General features: G+C 41.5%; 2 protein-coding genes across 4 annotated transcripts in view; both read right to left on the reverse strand.

The window, feature by feature from the left end:
* Positions 1-73: 73 nt before the first annotated feature.
* SNRPD1 (small nuclear ribonucleoprotein D1 polypeptide) lies at positions 74-6,506 on the reverse strand. 2 transcript variants are annotated; one of them, XM_055706935.1, is made up of 4 exons: positions 6,294-6,506; positions 5,620-5,696; positions 2,537-2,728; positions 74-255 (listed from the first exon to the last, which is right to left on the reverse strand). In XM_055706935.1, the coding sequence occupies exons 1-4, from the start codon at positions 6,305-6,307 to the stop codon at positions 179-181; spliced, it is 360 nt and encodes a 119-aa protein (XP_055562910.1). In that variant the 5' UTR covers positions 6,308-6,506; the 3' UTR covers positions 74-178. The 2 variants fall into 2 exon arrangements, with proteins under 2 accessions (XP_055562910.1, XP_005443219.1); XM_005443162.3 differs by lacking the exon at positions 6,294-6,506 and adding an exon at positions 5,789-5,812.
* An 832-nt stretch (positions 6,507-7,338) lies between these two features.
* SACM1L (SAC1 like phosphatidylinositide phosphatase) overlaps positions 7,339-18,045 on the reverse strand; it is a 31,065-nt gene continuing 20,358 nt past the window's right edge. For both annotated transcript variants that reach the window (XM_055706927.1, XM_055706928.1), the window contains exons 9-20: positions 17,489-17,574; positions 17,212-17,298; positions 16,700-16,768; positions 16,518-16,597; positions 14,632-14,730; positions 11,984-12,122; positions 11,683-11,752; positions 11,523-11,595; positions 10,980-11,073; positions 10,804-10,896; positions 10,098-10,155; positions 7,339-9,427 (exon numbers count right to left, since the gene is read on the reverse strand). In XM_055706927.1, the coding sequence (XP_055562902.1) occupies positions 9,291-9,427; positions 10,098-10,155; positions 10,804-10,896; positions 10,980-11,073; positions 11,523-11,595; positions 11,683-11,752; positions 11,984-12,122; positions 14,632-14,730; positions 16,518-16,597; positions 16,700-16,768; positions 17,212-17,298; positions 17,489-17,574 (1,085 nt within the window). In that variant the 3' untranslated portion in view covers positions 7,339-9,290. The remainder of the gene's footprint in view (positions 9,428-10,097; positions 10,156-10,803; positions 10,897-10,979; positions 11,074-11,522; positions 11,596-11,682; positions 11,753-11,983; positions 12,123-14,631; positions 14,731-16,517; positions 16,598-16,699; positions 16,769-17,211; positions 17,299-17,488; positions 17,575-18,045) is intronic.

Consider the following 18,045-nt stretch of genomic DNA (forward strand, 5'->3'; position numbering starts at 1 on the left):
TGCTTGGTCCATAACAGCCTCTAGAAATAGGACCTGCCTCCCTCCCCAGACTTAACTAACACAGGAAAAGACAACTTTTTCACATTTGAGTTTATTAGAAATGGATACCATAAACAAGACCTGTACAAAAAAATAGCCGAAATTGCCCAGAATTTGGTAACAGTTGCACGGTGAGAAGTTATCGTCTTGGGCCCCCTCTTCCTCTTCCACGACCTCGGCCTCTGCCACGGCCTCTGCCACGGCCTCTTCCCGCAACTAGCAGATGAAACAAAAAGGATAAATCAAGTGAGACCCAGAAGTCCTTTCACTTTGATTAACACATTCTGTTTCAAGCATAAACAATGTAACACACTGTTCCTCTGTGATGAGACAGATATTAAGTCTGTTAATGCTTAGGAAGTTTCAGACAATATTTTCATCTTTTGTGTTAGGTTTTTCAGTATACCGCCTCCACAGACTACTGTCTGTGGCTTCACTGCAGAAATAAAGGGATGTAATAGTTGGCTGCTACCAAATGCTAGGGTAAGTCTGACAGAGAACTATGATTCCTCCTCTTTTTTTTTTTGTACAAAATCTAGCTTTTCAGGCATCAGTAAAAGCATATGCAAGACAATTCTATTTTGTTACTATTCATTACAGTAGAAAAGATTTTTTTTTTTTTGCCACAGCTCGCACTGTGGTTTATAAAGTAGTCTGCTAAAGGGAATGTGAGTTTTAACACTCTGTGAGATTCCCAAGCTCAGCCTTTCTCAGGCACCATGTGAAAGGGCAGAATTTTGAAAGGATCCCACCACCAGACAGCTCCTACTGTTTTCAATGATGCCTCTGCCAATTTCAGATGTGATTCTCAGGCCAGGGACTTGGCCGTGTGCTCTTGCTTTTAAATACTGCTATTTAATGGTAAAGGGAAGACAACCACAGAATAATTCAGGCTGTGAGCAACTGCTGGAGGTCAGGTGATCCATATGGTGATAACATGTCATTTCACCCGTTTCTCCTAAAGAAACATAACCTGTCCCGTCAGATTGCAAGGCTACCTACAAACTTTTGAAATCACTGGTTAATTTCAAGTAAGTTTGTCAGGCTAGGGCCCCAAAAGATACTTAAAATTCTGTGGAGGCGGGTGGCCGGGTAAGAGACACACACTAGCATCCACATTCAAGAAAGAGGCTGTAACAATTATTCTGCGCCATCTGATAGTACGTAGGTTAGAAATGCAGTGAAGACAGAAAGACCAGAGGCATGGGACAAATTTGCAAGAAGCAAGCCATCACTTGTTTTGCTGGTAGTAGACTGTAAAAAACCAGAAGCATCAACACCTGACTAAATGATTACAGCATCTACACGCATCAGTATAGTAGTGTTCACTAAGTGGTCAGACCCAAGGCACACGTGTCACGTACATCGCTCAGCCAGCACCCTGCCTGCCACTGACAATCTCATTTCCCGAGGACAGATCATGTGTTACACACTTTTGAAGCCCAAGGGAAAAGCACAGCACGACAAGTTGCAGTCAGAGTGCTTTGGTACACTGAAGATACAAGGAGTATTAAACTGAGGTAGACAGTGCTATCACAGATGTTCCTGTTCACATCACATCATGAGGTTCAGAAAAAAAGCAATCCAGCCGCTCTCATTTTTCCATGTGGTCAGATTATTTTTAAGGGACATGAAAGGAGCAAAATGTTTTCAGGAGCTTTATCCTTATTCTCTATAAAGCCAACAGCTGTGCCACTTGCACTGTGTGCTGCACCCACCTGAGGGTTGCTTACACCATTTCAATAAGGTAAGCACACCAATTCATGACATATGCATGGATCAAAGACCACAGATCCAAATACTTAAACACCAATTACAGGAGAATCAGTATGACGTTATTTTAGAGTCAATTAGCTTTCACTTACAACTTACTATTTTAAAAACAAACAGATTAACTGCTGAGCAAAATACATGCTGCCTGTAGACAAGCTACAGATTTTCAGGGGTTTGCTGGATATTAATCTTTAATAGTATGGATTACAACTGAATTACTCTCTAGCCTGTTAGGCTTCTGGGGAAAAGGGTTTTTTAACAGCCTTTTTTTTGGGGTGTAGGGTGTGTGGTGTCGAAGTTACAGGAAAAGCGGAGTAGAACACTGCTGGGAGCCAAAGCTAGAGAGTTGCTCATCCGAATACAGCCTTGACTCCCTTAGATTCTCACCTCTCAAATTTGGTTCTCTGACAGATTGTTTTTACCCATTACCAAGCGAGATTTCAGTGAAGCATTCAGCACTGTTCAAGAGGCTTTTCTGTACTTTCTTATTAGGCTATGTGAAGTTCCCTGTGCAAACCGGGGAAACACACATGAAAGAAAGCTCTACAGATGCCAAGAAGGTAGGCAAGGCAGACTTAGCTAGTTTGGTATCAAACCACCAAAGATGAAAGAAATAGCTGCCAAAGGCAGATATTAAGACACTCAAATCTGACGTCTTCAGATTCAGAGTATTAAAATGCATACAAAGGCAGAACAAACACGTACCGGAAAAGCACAAACTAACCTGCTTCTCTTTTCTTCGATTTGACTTTTGGTTCAACATCCACTAGCAAAGTATCCAGAGGCAAACTGTCTGGCAGAATGAAGTATCGGATGTTATTCCCTCGAATGCTCAGCGTCTCCAGCTGTACAGGTTCTCTGTTCTTCAGTGTCATTTTAACTGCCTTGAGATGCGTATTCATACTGACATCCACCCCTGAAACAACAGCAAGTCTAATTTCAGGGATGAAAGCCTATAAGATGGTCCCTTGTTAGCTATTTTTAAGCATGCACATACTTTGAGATTTATCCTGTTCATTAACACCTGCTTCTGCCACTCATTAATTCAGCCTCTAACTGAAAGAAATTAAGTGTCTTTTTCCTCTCTTAAATCCCTGATCCCTAATTTATCAGTTGCCGTCTTTAACACCTCATTGCTAGAGATCTTTATCTAGGTTCTGGCAATAGCAATTTCGTAAATGGTCAGAATTGAACAATAAATAAACCGCCACTTATTACAGAAGCCTAATACTAGTCTTTTTACTCCTTTAAAAAGAAAGGAAACAAACCTTTGAGGAAGAAATCTAAATTGATCGTTTCCTCTTTCTGTAAGCCTTAGAAAAATCCAACTGCCAAAGTAGTTGCTTATTTTCTGATAAATACTAGTTATTTTCTGATAAATACATCTAATACTAGTGTGGCATCTTCTATGAAAGTATGTAAAACACACTCCTGTAAGGAACCATCATTGTGGTTACAAACTCCATGAACAGCCAGTATGTAAAAATGTATGGAATCAACACCATGCTCACTATATTGTGCTATGCATAATCCAAAACTGGAAAAAAGTCTCAGTTGGATGCACGTATTCAGTAACACCTTGAGAAGCATTTAAAAAAAAAACAACAAAAAAACCCCAACCCCACCCCAACAAACCCCCTGTTTTAAGTGTTTATTTTGCACATCACAAGCTTTGTGTGGAATCCGATCTCAAACTGTTAAGATCAAAATGAAACTAACTTTTTCAGATGAAAAAATGTAGGCAAAAAATACAAACTGCAGTTTACAAGCACCTGCTGACTCAGTGACAGGACACTCACACGAGCAGAATTCTAATGTGTTCCAATACTTGTACAAACAACCCTTCGTGGCAAAAATAATTATTGTCTTGTTTCATAAACACAGAAAGACAAACTGTAAGGCGTCTTGCCAAGGTAAGGAAGCCAGTGGCAGGCCAGAAGAACCATTGTGCTGTGCTTATTCCATGCATTTTTCTGTCTTCTCCCCTTATTTCTAGATTTCACAGCTCACTCCACCTGACCGGCCCCCCCGGTGTGTGTAAGGTATGCATTACACGCAACGGGCCCTTCAGCAAGCCTGCTCCGGCCAACCGACACACCGAGAGGAAGAGCTTGTACCGTTTGCAGATGGCACAGCAGTCACAAACAGAAATTCATGGACCAGTGTGAAGGGAAAGTTGCCGTTTTAGAAAGAGGGATTGCATTCAAAGTTTTTACAGATTCTTAGCAGAAAACGAGAGAGAATTTGCTCAACAATTAAGCCTGCAAGAACACCGAGGTCAGGAGAGAAGCAGCTTGTTTGCTTCCTACCTAGCTGGGTTCGACAAAGCGTGCTGCAATCAGACACCAGGGTGGCGCATTCAGGTCTAATCAAAGCTGATGAATCTGGCTGCAAAATAATGGCAGTTTTGAACTTTGCCAAATCTCAGAAGATACTACTGGCCAAAAAAGCACCTCAGCAATCCCCTGGAATCTAACTCTGCCAAGTTTGAGTTTTCTTTTCTTTAACAGTGGGGAGAAAAGCTCCTAAAGGCAGCCTGGGGTGAGTGAAGGAGATCAAGCACATTCATCAGCTTAACTGTAAGGGTTTGCTTCACTGTATACAATGTGCCCCTTCGACATACCCAATCGTCTCTAAAGTAATCCTAGCACCAATATTCTCAGAACAATACCCGTTATTGACATTATTAAAGCAAACAAAAATAGTCCGCACGTTTTTCAATACATACGAGAACCATAAAATGAACCATAAAGGCTTTCCCTACAACTTCCAGTTCAGTGACACATGGAAGCACCTGCTAGACAGTAACACCCACAAACTTACACACAGACGGCTGGCAACAGCAGGGGACCAGATTCTCAACACCAGGATTCCTTTTTGCCCAAGCTATGTGTCTTCAAACCCATTTCAGGAAATCTATGCAAATATATGCAAAGATGCATTCCCATATAATGGAACCATTATTTTAACCAGAGCAAATCCAAGCTCAACAGAAATAATTCATTTTTTACATTAAAACTGCCTATACCCAAATTTAACCAATGTAAGACCATATCAGCACTTAAGATTTGCCATTTATCTGTGCTACCATTAAAAAAAGAAGTCCCTCTTCTGATGATTCAGCTGTAACATTTTTATCGCTTATTGCAATTTCACAAATCAAAGTCGGATATACCGAAACATCTTATATAAAAATTTAGCTGCATATCCACTACCAGTTTGATACGGTAGTAAAACCACCTCAGCAACATTATCATGCTGCTAAAATTCTAAAAAAATATTGTGCTTACACCGCCTTTGCCACCAGTTTGGAAAAGTTTACTTCCTTCACCCTCAAGCCCGTTTGTAAGCAAAGCCTGCAGTCTGGCGCAGAGACTCCCAGGCCTACAGCAAATTTACTGCCGCCCAGCAGCACTTTATAGAAAAGAAAGCTTGTTATAAAATGTTTCAACAACGTAAGTTTCACCATGGGTGAACTCACCCACAAGGATGTGAAAGATGATCCATGACCAACTGAAATTTCCATGTGTTTTCATGGTTGCCCACCGAAAGCTGGGCGGTCACAGCTCTGCACTTTGTCCCCAGCAGCTTTTGCCATCGCCCAGACTCTTTTGTAACGAACATAACTCACGGCTGTATGTAAAGATCTGAATTAAAAAGAACATCTCCTGCATCTTACTGAGAAGGCCCCCACAAGAGGGAGTACAAACCGAAAAAGCTCAGTCCAAGCCAGGGCTGCCGACTGTTAGCAGAGAGGTGACGTTAAGGCCACGCTTTGCTGCAGGCCCCCCACCCGCCCTGCCGTACCTGTGATAGTTCCATGCACTTGTGTCCCATTCTTCAGTTCAATGGTCACAGTCTCATGGCTCAGCTTCATCAGAAACCTAGGGGTTAAAAAAAAAATAATCAATTGTTCACTCCCACGTAAAGCCTTAACACTTTTAACGCCCTCCTGTTGAAGAAAGCCAATATATACCGAGTATTCACACCCCCGAGCTTCCAGAGCCACCGCCCCCCGAGCTCGGGGACCCTACGGAGCGGTTTAGCGAGGCGGTGACGACTGCAAGCGACAGACACCCGAGTGCCCCCCGGCCCGGCAGCGGGGGCGCCCCACAGACAGCGCGGACCCCGCGCCAACCCCCGCCAAGCGGCCGTCACTGCACCCCGGCGGCGCCGCCCGTTACCGCCTCAGGCCGGCGCCCCGACCCGGGCGGGGTTCCCCTCACAGGGGTGGCTTTGCCGAGCGGCCTGCGCAGGCCGCGCCCCGGGAGCGCCTCCCCGCTGCCGCACGGCCCCGCCAGGCCCCACAGCCGGCTAACGGGGGTCGGCAGGCCCCGCGGCCCGGCCCGCCGCCGTCACTCTGCGGGCAGCCCGAGGGACCGTGGGCAGCCGCCGCCGCCCGCCCCCGCGGCCGGGATGGGCAGCCGTCGAGCGCGCGGGCTCCCCGGGCCGGGCGCGGCAATCCGCCTCCATCCGCTCACCTGACGAGCTTCATAGCGGCGGGAGGCGGGCGGCCCGGGGCAGGGAGCGGCGGGCGGCCCGCGGGGCGCGGCGAGCCGCGGGGCGGTGCGGGCCCGGGCGCGGGCGCTGCGGAGGCCTGGCGCAGGCGGAGGGCTCGGAGCAGGCCGCGGCCTCCCGCGCCAGCAAGCGGCCACCGAGCGCGGCGATGAATGGGCGGAAGCGCCGCTGCGCGCGGGGCGGAAGGGGCGGGGCGGCGCATGCGCGGGCGGCGCGGCGGGGGGCAGCGGGCCGCACCCTGCCCGTGGGAGGGGGCGCCCTGGGGGGTGGTACAGCCGCTCCTGCCTTACACTTTAGAGAAAAAGGAACAAGTTTGGGCGATATTTTTCGGTGAATATTTGAGTAGTTCACTTTATACCTGTCTAAGCTTTGCAAAAAAAAAAAACCAAAACCCAAACCCAACCGTAAAACCTTTAAATAATTTAATTTTTTAAAAAACTTACAGGCTCAGGATCCGAAATTGCGTTTTTAACAGTTTGGTCTGTGCACGGCCGTCTGCTCACCGAGCAAAGCCCCAGCCTGGTGCGGCACCGACCAGGCACCGGTGACTGACAAGACCCAGGCTGGAAGAGGTGCAGCTCTTACCGCGATACAATTAAAAAAAAAAAAAACAAAAAAAAAAACACAAGAAAGGAGATGTGCGCCTGCAGCAAGGGAGGGAAAGGAACGACCCCCTGCCTTTCCACCCCGAGCACCCATTGCCGTGGTTAATAAACCCCGACAGTCTTGTGAGGGAAGATTAGCCCCGAGCAGAGGTGACAGTGCAGACTTTAAGCATCAGAGGTGCAGGCAGGTCTCGCGCAGAGGTCCAGCCGTGGCTGTGAGGACTGGCACATGATACTAACACGAATTTGTGACATAGGGTGCAGAGCCAGATCATCAGTCTTCACGCACAGAATAGCAAGATCTTCACATGCAATCACCAGGAACAAAACCCAAGCATCCTTCTGGTAAGAAGGAGCTCCCAAGGAACACTTTGGGAACACAAACTGCACCACAGGCAGTGTATCTAGAAAAGTTGAACATTTTATTGTCATTTATGAGAACACCATTTGTGATTTTAGAAATACAGACTCTTTGCAAAGCTCTGAAATACAGGTGCCTTCCGACTTCTAAAACCTAGCTTATTCTATGTCTTACAAATTTCTACTAGCAATTCCAGTTTGGTCTTTGCCGTAACAAGTTTTTTAAAGATGCAAAGATTTAGTTATAGGCTGCAAGACAACTGAACTGAGTTTCAAACACCACCTACCAGTGAGCTACCAAAACCATTACTTTCAAATATTGAGTCTAGGATGGTCTTGTACTTCATGCCCATAATGGAGTTCACCTTTGAAAATTTTAAGTTAGAGGATTTTCCAGTTAGCCATCAACTGGTATTTCCATTATAGCATCTAGAAGCAAACAGATACTTTGCAAGTACTAGTGCTTATGAACAGGTTATGTTTACACGAAACCCAGAGAGGCCTCCAGAAACATTCAAGGTTAAAATGAACAGTTAACAGTTGCAAAAAAAAAAAAAAAGATCTGTACATATTTTCAGTCGTAACACAAGGCAACACTGAAGTATCAGCATTTTGTGTTTTAGCTTCAATAATGACAACTGTGCTACTCCTAGTATTCTACATGTTTCTCCCTTCCCCCCATTTAAATTTTATACTCGCAATCTGAATATACAGCTGTACTTACAGGAAATATTAAACAATGCACAGCGCCTTAAGCAAGCTCCATGTCTGGTTTGGAACAAACCATACAAAATAAGTGACAAAATAGTTTAAAATTGGTCCTTGATTAGGATTACTTGTTTTTATACAGCTTGGAAGCACTAAATTTAAAGACACACATTTATTAACCAGCACAAATTATTCTGTAGCTTTTTTTGTCTCTTTTAAAGAGTGTTACAGTATCATGCATGAAAAGCAAGCTGCTGCTCCCAAGTGCAAACATGGGGTTTAGACTAAACACTTTCTCCCCTCGTTGTTATTCCTTCCATCACAGATTACTTCAACATAACCAAGAATAGAAGCAGCTGACTAGCAAAACAATATGAAGTTCACCTTTACATTGTGACCCATTCTTAAAATTAAAGCAATACTTTGGACCTTTAGCATAAGGAAGGTTCCATAAACACTGCCAAGGATTTTTACATTCTTCAATTTCATTTACATCTTTAGAAAGAAAATTCTGTATTTCAACTCGCTACCTAATGAATCTTCATCTGGAGACTGTAGTACTGAAACAGTGCAAGACATCTGCAACTTCAGGAACATCCAATTACACTGTCCTTTCACCCAAACAATTAGTAGAATATGCATCAGTCCTAGATAAACAAGACAGGATGAAAAAGCTCATTTTGGAAGAGCATTAGGATTGAAAAATCTTTCATATTTAGTGAAAAGAATCCACACACAAATATGCATGAAGGACTCCTTAACATGGACTTTATCACAAGTGTAATCCAGCTGTAAATCTCAGAATAGACTTTTATTGGTATGAAGCCGTATTTGTTCAGAGACCACGATTTGAAGCTCCATTATTAATGCTTCAACATCTGGGTGTTTTGACACAGGAACAGCATCAGAGCTCTCTCCTGTCAAGCCAGAGACCAAAAATTCAACTGAAAGAGCCCAGGTGGACTACGAGCTTAAGCAGTCCACTTCTGCTCTAACACACTCCAGAAAGCTGGCTTTTGCCTTTGCATTACCTCAGCAAGAGTGGAGTCCCCTCCACCAATGCAATATTCCAAAGACCATTGCAACGAAGACTGTTGAGTCGGGTCTCAGTTGACAACTACCACTGGCAAAGGACATTATTTTCCCACCACCACCCCCCACCCCCCCCAAGGCTGCCAAGGAAGAAAGTTAAAAAGACCACTGTTTGGTGTGGAAAGCAGGTCAGTAGAGACTCCAAGTGTGGCTTGAGGAATCCTCAGTACCAAGCCGCTTTCCACACACACAAATTCAGTCCATCTTCTCTTTCTGGACCAGCTTGGGTGCATCTACAAAATCCTTGCCATTGTAAAGGATGATAGCAAAAGTTCCAAAGCTTGCACTTCCCCAGAAAAGCACATAGGCCAGTGTCTCAGTCCATGTCTCACCTGTTAAGAGTCAGATAAACAGTTTATTATCTCCAGCTACCACAGGAAGTATTTTTAGTACAAAAAGGAAAATATTTCAAGCTCTCCCTCAGAGATCTGCTGTCCACTGAAGCGAGAAGCCCTTCATGGGTACTGGTGTCTTTTCTCTTTCCATTTCTACCTAGGAAAACTGTTTGCCACACAGTTCTTGGACTTTGAACAGACAGGTACAGAAGTCAGTCAAGAGATCTATTAGCACTAAGGTCAGAAAATTAAAGCTAAAAGCAGAAGGAAAAAAGCCTTCACAACTCCTAACAGATTTAGATTAGGGGGACATCCATCAAGATAGGCTTATGCCTATATTTAAGTTTTCCAGATTGACTTTCTGCCCAAAATCAGGTAGGTATTTTGGGGTTTCATCCAGCCTATACAGCTAGATGTCTACTCAGCGACTACTAGAGTCTACTCACTATTAAAGTGACCTCTACAAGAGTTTTAACATTGTTTTCTACAATACCTCAGGTTTTTCCACACTAATGTTATAGAGTAACCCTCAACCTCCAGAGCCATGCTCAAACACCTTTTAGTATGACTGAAAAGCAATTTTTTAGTGAATAGTTTCTGGAAAGCATTTATAGAAAGCCCACACATGAGCAAACTTTTTGTAAAATTAAACAAAACAGTGACTTACCAGCCATCAGCAAACAAATAATGCACATTGAGAAAGCAACCACCATAATAATAGGCAACTGGGGAAAGAGGAGAAGAATAATCACTTATTATAGCAGCACATCTAGTCCTTAATCTCCTTTAAGATGGCCTGTACTGCAGAGCTATTTACCTGCTATCAGGTACAAAAAAATTTGGATGGCTCCAAAATTTGGAAGAGTGTGTTCAATAACTACTAGATAGGTGTATTTTAATTCTTAACCTATTAAGAGAGGTTGAGGTTCATCTTTTGTTTAAAAAAGAAAATACACCAGCCACTAGTCAAACCCATAACATCCCCAAATCCTGTTTCACAAAAACAGAAGGGAGAGGAAAAGTTTGTGTGTGTTACTTCATGCAGAAACAGACTGTATGAGAAGAGATTTCCCACAAAAGAAGCTTGTGAAGGAAACAGTCATTGATGGTGACTAGTAGAGTATCTCCCTCTCCACTTCATAAAGCAGATCTTAAAGAAAAGCAAGCAGTGGGTTTTTTTTCAATACCTCAAGGACACTCCGTTTTCTGTCAAGGGAACAGTCTGGGTTTGGTCTATAAGCAGGTATCATAGAAACATAACCAGATTATAGGGATGCTTCATTAATAAATAGACAAGTTCTACTTAATCATATGAAACAAGTGACTAAAAGGTTGTACGTGTTTCTCCAATCATGAATAGTCTCCATACTCACAGCTAAGAACTTCCAGTCTTTCTTGACATGTAGAGGACTAGCAGGTTCTACTTCATCCACTGAATAATTTCCAAGAAAGAGATCAATTGCATCCTGGAAGAGAAAGGGAAAGCAAGAGTTAAAATGCACAGCAATGTTTATCAAATACATTTCCCCACGTTAAAAGCTTAACTTACTTGTCTAAATCCATCAGAAAAGTTATTTTTGTAGTAACGTATTAATGAGTTCCAGCCATCCATTATTAAGCCCCACTGAGTTCTCTTCCCAGTTCTGCAAAAAAGTTTCGAAAGATATTTAAAATAGATCTGTAAATCTGAAATTACCTTCCTGAATTTATGAATTTATAGCTCATTATTCAAGTGTGTAGTATGTTTAATGAATACCTGCATGTAAATACATTTGCCTAGTGTTGCCTCTGCATTATTACCACACATGTAACAAATTACACTTCTCTCCAGCCCACAATATATGTCCCTTGAAGAGACACATTTTCTTGGTTTTACATCCAAATAGGCTTCTCTCCTTTCCTACAAACACAGTGAAGAATGGTGTTCTGTAGATTTTAGTCTGACATTTTACTAAAACTTACATTTTACAGTTTACAAAACTCTGTAATGTCTAAGCCCCAAATTAATAACCTTCTCAGATAGGAAGACTTAAAAGAAAATCCCAAACATGCCCAAAATCCCAGAAGGCCTTTACAAAAAAGGCTGACTTGCCTTGTATAATCTGTCTTTAAGGCACCAGTTCCAGCATATTGTTTGGCACAAGCATTAGCATTATCAGCCCATGCTGTGAATAAGAAAACATTAAGATTAAGGAAGTTATGTACTCTGTTTGGGGAAAAAAGCGATTGTTTGAACTCTATAAACAGCTTACCATTCTTGTAGATTTTCTCAAAGTCTGCTTGTTCTTCAATTCTCTGTCCAACATGCAGAACACCTAGCCTCTAAAACAGAAAGCATGTTGAGGCTCACTAGTAGTTTGTGAGAAAAATTAGGATTTGCTTCCAGAAAAAGCTATGTTTATTAAAATAAGAGTCTGGCCAACGCATTTCAAATACATAGTACAGTGACTCAAGTATGCAGAATGTTATTGTAGTGTTAAAGTGACATTTCTGTTCCAAACAGAAAGCCTCTCCTCTTCCAGCTTGTTAAACAAGAATACAAAAAAAATTTACCTGAAGCTGAGCTTGAAGTGACCTGCGTGCTAACAAGCTCTGAATCACATTAGTTCGATCAAGGCAGTCCATGCAGTTACTGCGGAATATTCCTTCCTGCTGAGTCACAATGTTACCATCGGAATCAACTAGAAAATAACTAGCACACACAATGGACGTCAGTATTTATAGATAACAGTCCATATAAACCACACATTTTCAGAAGTATTCTAGCAACCAAAATACAGCTGTCTTGAGCATATGAAGAGTTCTTAGCCATGTCTTTGAACTTTGATGCCTCCCTGAATTCTTCCCCTCCCACACTGATAAAACATTTAGTAATCTCAGGGCAGTATTCACTCTGATTTAGATAGCCAACCAGCAATACAGAGTTACATGCCACTGCAAAGAGCAGCTTCTGATGCAAAATCAGTGACTTGCATTTTATTTTTTTTCTCGTGACTACAGGCTGCTAGCTCCACAGATATCATTAGTAAAGTCTAACAGCAGAACTAGCCAGATTTGTATGTATCTGGGCACCTGGTTCAATCCAGTCACCTCTGCACAAAAAGTCATATAAGCAGTCAGGCACGCTTCTTCCAGGAAGGTATTCAGATCTTTAAGTCCACTACTGAAAATGTGCTACTGCCGCACTTATCTCTCCATTATGCAAACATCTGGGGTATCCAGATGTTCTCTTGCAACTGCATATGCTGATTGTTACCTCAATATTTTTTAATCAACAAAACTAGGTATTTCTAGTAATTGGTAACAAACAGCTCACTTTAAATACTAAACTGCATGCAAGTAGTCTGATAACTGAGCTGGTAAAACAAATATGATGGTCAAGTTACAGGCTAGATGTGTGAACAGGACAGAACTATACTTGTCCTTCTGCCACAGCGTGAAACTTTCTTGCCTAAAGATTTACAGACCATATTCTACAGATTAAGTTACTCCATTATGCAATTAAGAACCCTGAATGTGGACTAGCATACAACCCACTCTTACTATACAGCATTTCAAGATTATAGTCTTAGAGTCATGCAGTACTAAAAAATCAAGAGCCTTAGAAGCATACGCATTTACTTTGATCAACCTTGTGTTAACAAGATCCATTTTTATCATCCTTTGAGAACTAGTTTTGTTAAAACATGTTCTACATTGTTGTATGATTAAAGGAGACAATAACACCTGTTCTTCATTTTCCCCTCAAGCTTTGCCTAGAACTGATAGTAGAATAATTGGCATAGTTGAAGCGTAGATATTTCTGACTAATGACACAGTTTAAGTGCTGCAAATAAGTAATTTCTCAAAGAAAAGTTAAGAGCAAACACCATGCCACCACCCCAAACCCAGCAAGCCAGCTCTCATTTCTGACAGGTCTTTCACAACTAGATTTAACCTGCAGAAAATAGAGTTGTTTATCTCACTTACAGATGCAGAAGTATTTTCTGAGAATATCGGAACTCCGTTTTCTGTTTCTATTTAAGCAATAGTCACCCTAGATGAAACAAGGCAAGGTAGAGCCAACCTAACCTTGAGGAAGAGACTTCATTTTTGTATCTTTAGAAACACACGGCCTTTTTTTGTTCTTTTCCTTTATTTCAAGGAAACCCAGTTCTTTTGTAAGCCTCCAATGGCAGATGACAGTAAACAAGTTATGGGATTCAGTATTCATTCTGAGAATATGAAGGATCCTTGCTGTACAGGAAACCTACACACTTATTCCTCCTTATTTGAAGTCCTTAAAGCCCATTTATTCTTCACCTTGTCATATGTTTTTTAGGCTTTTTTTTTTTTGGTGGTGGGCAGAGAATATCATTGATTAATTTCTACTTTCCCATAGCCTTCGTTCCAGGCAAGAGATCTAATTCATGAGACTCCTGTTCTAGTCCACACCTCACTTTTTTTTAAGGTATAATATACTACTACCAGTTTTGTAATGTTTTAACTGACCTACTTTGTGCTTTATGCACAAGACTTCAGGTGTATAGGAAGGAAGCAACCAGAAAAGCAGAACAAAGTAAAGTTTCCTTAACACACTACACATGCCTACAAGTAGCAAAGACCAGGAAGTGCTTAAAACACTTGTGGGACATCTACTTCTATATGACTACACAAAATAAGAATTTGTTTCCTTGTGGATTACTTGTGCTAGCAAGGGCTAACAGCGCCAGTGCCAAGGTTTGGTGCCGCAACAATGTGTGTTAGAGAAAACACCCAAGAGAGCAGGTGCCTGTGGAAGGAGCACTGTTTGACACTATGTAGCAGAACAGTTTGCTGTCAACACCACATGGAATTAATACTGGATGAAAAAATACCACCTGAAGAGACTTTTTAAAAATAATAGCTTCAGTTGTATGCACACTTATTTCTCTGTTTGACCTTTCACCCAAAGGTACAAAGGCAGCTCTTGCGTCACAATGCGGGATTGCTACAATTCTCAAAATCATTTTACTGGGACATAAGAAGGGCTATACATCTTACCCACCACCAGGTCTCCAACCCTGCACGTGGTTATTGGCAAGAGAGCAGAGATACAGAAACACTAATGAATACATCTTTAGAAGATTACAGGTCTGTTTTGCTGTGCCTTAACTCAAGGCACTAGAACCTATGAGAAAGTGGTCTCATTTTAAAAGCGCAGAAGGACTGCACAGCCTTACCTAAACTCATCTTGCTGCTCTGCTAGTTGATCCATCAAAATCTGAAGTCGATCCCACCTCATCCGACTGCACTCTTTATGGAAGTCAAAAGCTACATACCTGTTCAGAAAGAGAAACATCTTTTCAGGTTACATGTGTATTGCAGTGAAGGTCTCAAAACCCCACAGGGAAGATATGACCTATAAACCAGCTAGTGACAGAGGACTGTTTTTTCTTTAGATATGCCTTCCAGCAAATATCTGTGGATTTTGTCAGTGCTCTGTAATCTTCCCAAGTCTGCACCCTTGCATGCATGGTGACAACATTTACATTTCTTTACAAGATGCCACTAGTCTGGGGAAACACATCCCGTTTCAAGTTACTGAAACTACATTCTGGCTAGTATTTTTCCTCCAGTAAGTACAGAAAGGATATGCGTCTGATTTCACATCTTTTTTCCACCAGGATTCTTTTGCCCTCCTCTCTTCCAAGGAAACGCATTGGGAACTTCAGTTCACTTTGAAATAGACCCAGGTGTTGAAATGCAACACTCTTCACTGGCATGCAGCATAATTCCCTTGATAGCTCTCTAGAAACCCAAGACAAGTTCTGTTTAAACAGCTAACCTAGCCTGTCATAAGAAAATTAAAAAGCTACTGACTTAGAACAAGATTTTAACAATTCAACTCTGGCAAGAGCTACTCTAAATAAGTGGCATTTGATTCAACACACATGAATATACATGTTTAGCTGTGAATTACAGGGCATTACATTACTCCCCTCAAGTATTTATAATCCAAAAGTTATTATTTGCCAAGTTTTCAAGACTATTCGCATGAAAAAAGGTGTATATATATACACAATGAAGCCTCAAGTCTTAGTCTGGCAGGTAAACACCATCAAAACTAATTAACAAAGAATAAGGATTTTGGCAGCATTAATAAAATGGGGCTACCAAACACCACTTTAACATATACAGAACATCACTAAAACAGACCCTGACAGAAGACACCCCTGAGGATAGTAAAAGCAGCACACAAGCGAGACAGACATCTATAACTACCCTGGTGAAGGCAGCAGTAGGGCATCATACAAGCAGAAAAAAGTTCAAGTGTGTCAGGATTTATAAGGACATCTTGAACATACTCTGCAATTCCTTAATTATGCTTAGACAGAAGTGAATCCTTATTAAAACAGGATGCCTTTTTGCTTACAAGTAGGATTTTGTCCTTTGACATACAGGAGTGACAGTAATACTGTGCAGCAGTTTCAAGGAAAACTGAGGGGTAAGCATCTGCGGGAGCTGGATGCTAGCCCTCCCTCTAGAAGTTAGTGAAAGCAAGCACAGGGAGGTTGTAAAATTGTGTCCTGGACTCAAGATTCCCACAAAGAGATGTAATTTCTCTTGTTATTAAAGTGCATTCTCCACTCTCTTGGTCCATTGTTACACTGATGTCCAGACATTTAAATTACATGTTCCCCTCAGTGTTTCCTCCTTTATATCAATACCAGTTTGCTCACACTCAGCACTCCCTTACTAGGTTAGCAATGTAACTACACCCTTTTGCCAGAATCTAGTTCTACAGGGCATGATTTCTTCTCCCTAAAATGCAGATCTCCACAGTTCTCATAGCATACTATTACTCCAATACTAGCATTACCATTGCCTCTGAGCTCCCTTCTTTATTCTGTTTCTTCTTTGTCCCATATTCACTTCACAGTCTCACTTCTGCTTAGAATGTAACCTCTGAAGTAGGGACATCGGTCATATGCAAGTTACTTCATAAAAATAAAACTCAAACAAATCAGACAGTTGGTAAAGGCTCCCAAGGAACTGATGATCACTCTGTGGGTCTCCGAGGCAATGCTCACTTAACACAGAACATATCATTTCACTTCACATGTACCTGACCATTCCATTTGCCATGCTGTTTACCATTTTCGCAAACGTTTGCTCAAGAGGCTTCTCTGAACCTTTTTGGTTAACCTGAGAAAGAAAATATATTATTTTTTTTAAAAAAGACAGTATTACTCAAAAGCCTGCTTAAAAGAACAACAGCTTTTTCAGGAAGAAAAAGTAAAAGCATACCAGGTTGACAACCATTTGCTTTCCATAGCTAATTATTTGTGAGTCAAAGTGTCTTTGGAAGCCATCCATCTAGTAGAGAAAGGAAATGTGTTGACAGATGTACACTGCTATTAAGATCTGTGGTTTACAAGAAATATGTTCTAATCTTATTGATGATACCACATAATTTTAACTGTTTGATGTTCTCTATTGTGCTAATATATTCCTACTTTCACCCCTCGAGTCCACTCAGCTCTCCTTAATAAACATGCCACGTAAGTATCGTGCAGCTGTTTCATTTGCAGCTGCTGCTAACAAGAACCAGAAAAACTATCCCCATTGATGTATGGATCTTTTTTTTGTCAGGCTCTGAGCTCATCTTAAGGAGTACAAGACTTCTCGCTACTACTTTTTAAAAATGAAGCTCAATTCAGTACTGCTGATTTTTATTCTTTCAATTACCATCCGTTACCCTATCACACACAAGCCCAGAAATATATTAAAGCACCAATATACAAAAAACACTCACATACATGGTTTACTGACTTGCTGATCTGTGGCTTTGGTTTATACTTGAGGTTTGGTCTTTGAGACCAGAAAAAAGGAATTGATCCACGGGTCTGCAAAAGAACGGGAACAGTTTTAAACAAAAAGACTTACAAACTCACTTGCCATTTAAAAATCAAGCAGACTGGTTTATTTTATTTGTGTGCATGCACATCTTGCATACAATCTATATTTAGAAACTATATATAGATAGGTAGCTCTGTCTAATTTAAGCCAGTTTGCCATTCCTTACATTGACTTTACCTGAACGAATGATGCCTTGCTCCCCTTGTAATGCACAATTTGTTCTGTTTCAACAAAGTTAGCAGCATGTCCTTCTGAATCAATACCTATGTAGGAAAAAAGACCTCGTTAACCAGCTCAGACAGGCTGCAGTACAGTGACAGTATATCAGCAAAAAGGCTTCCCAACCTTCCCTTTCAGGTGCTCACAGAAAACATGAAAATACCACAGAGCTACCTGAAGACTGTAAATTAAAACACCTTTGGCAAAAGTTTAGCATGATCTATACCACATTTAACTTGAAAAAAACAAAGTATACTTAACACATTTTGATATTTCTAGCCTTAGAAATTGAACAGTTTAATACAAAATTAAATACGAGTGCTTTGATACTAATATCCACTATTTAATAGCAATGATACTGTGGAATGTGCCAGTTTCTTCAAAAGTGTGTATGTTGGGAGTAATAACAGAAAGTAATTTAAATCCATTTCCTTGTTCACTTCTTAACTTGAAAGAGTTAGAGAACATCGCTATTTAGGGCTCCCCTGACAGCGCCAACAATGCTCTTAGTTGAA

Source organism: Falco cherrug, chromosome 4, assembly GCF_023634085.1.
Source record: "Falco cherrug isolate bFalChe1 chromosome 4, bFalChe1.pri, whole genome shotgun sequence".
NCBI classification, from domain to species: domain Eukaryota; kingdom Metazoa; phylum Chordata; class Aves; order Falconiformes; family Falconidae; genus Falco; species Falco cherrug.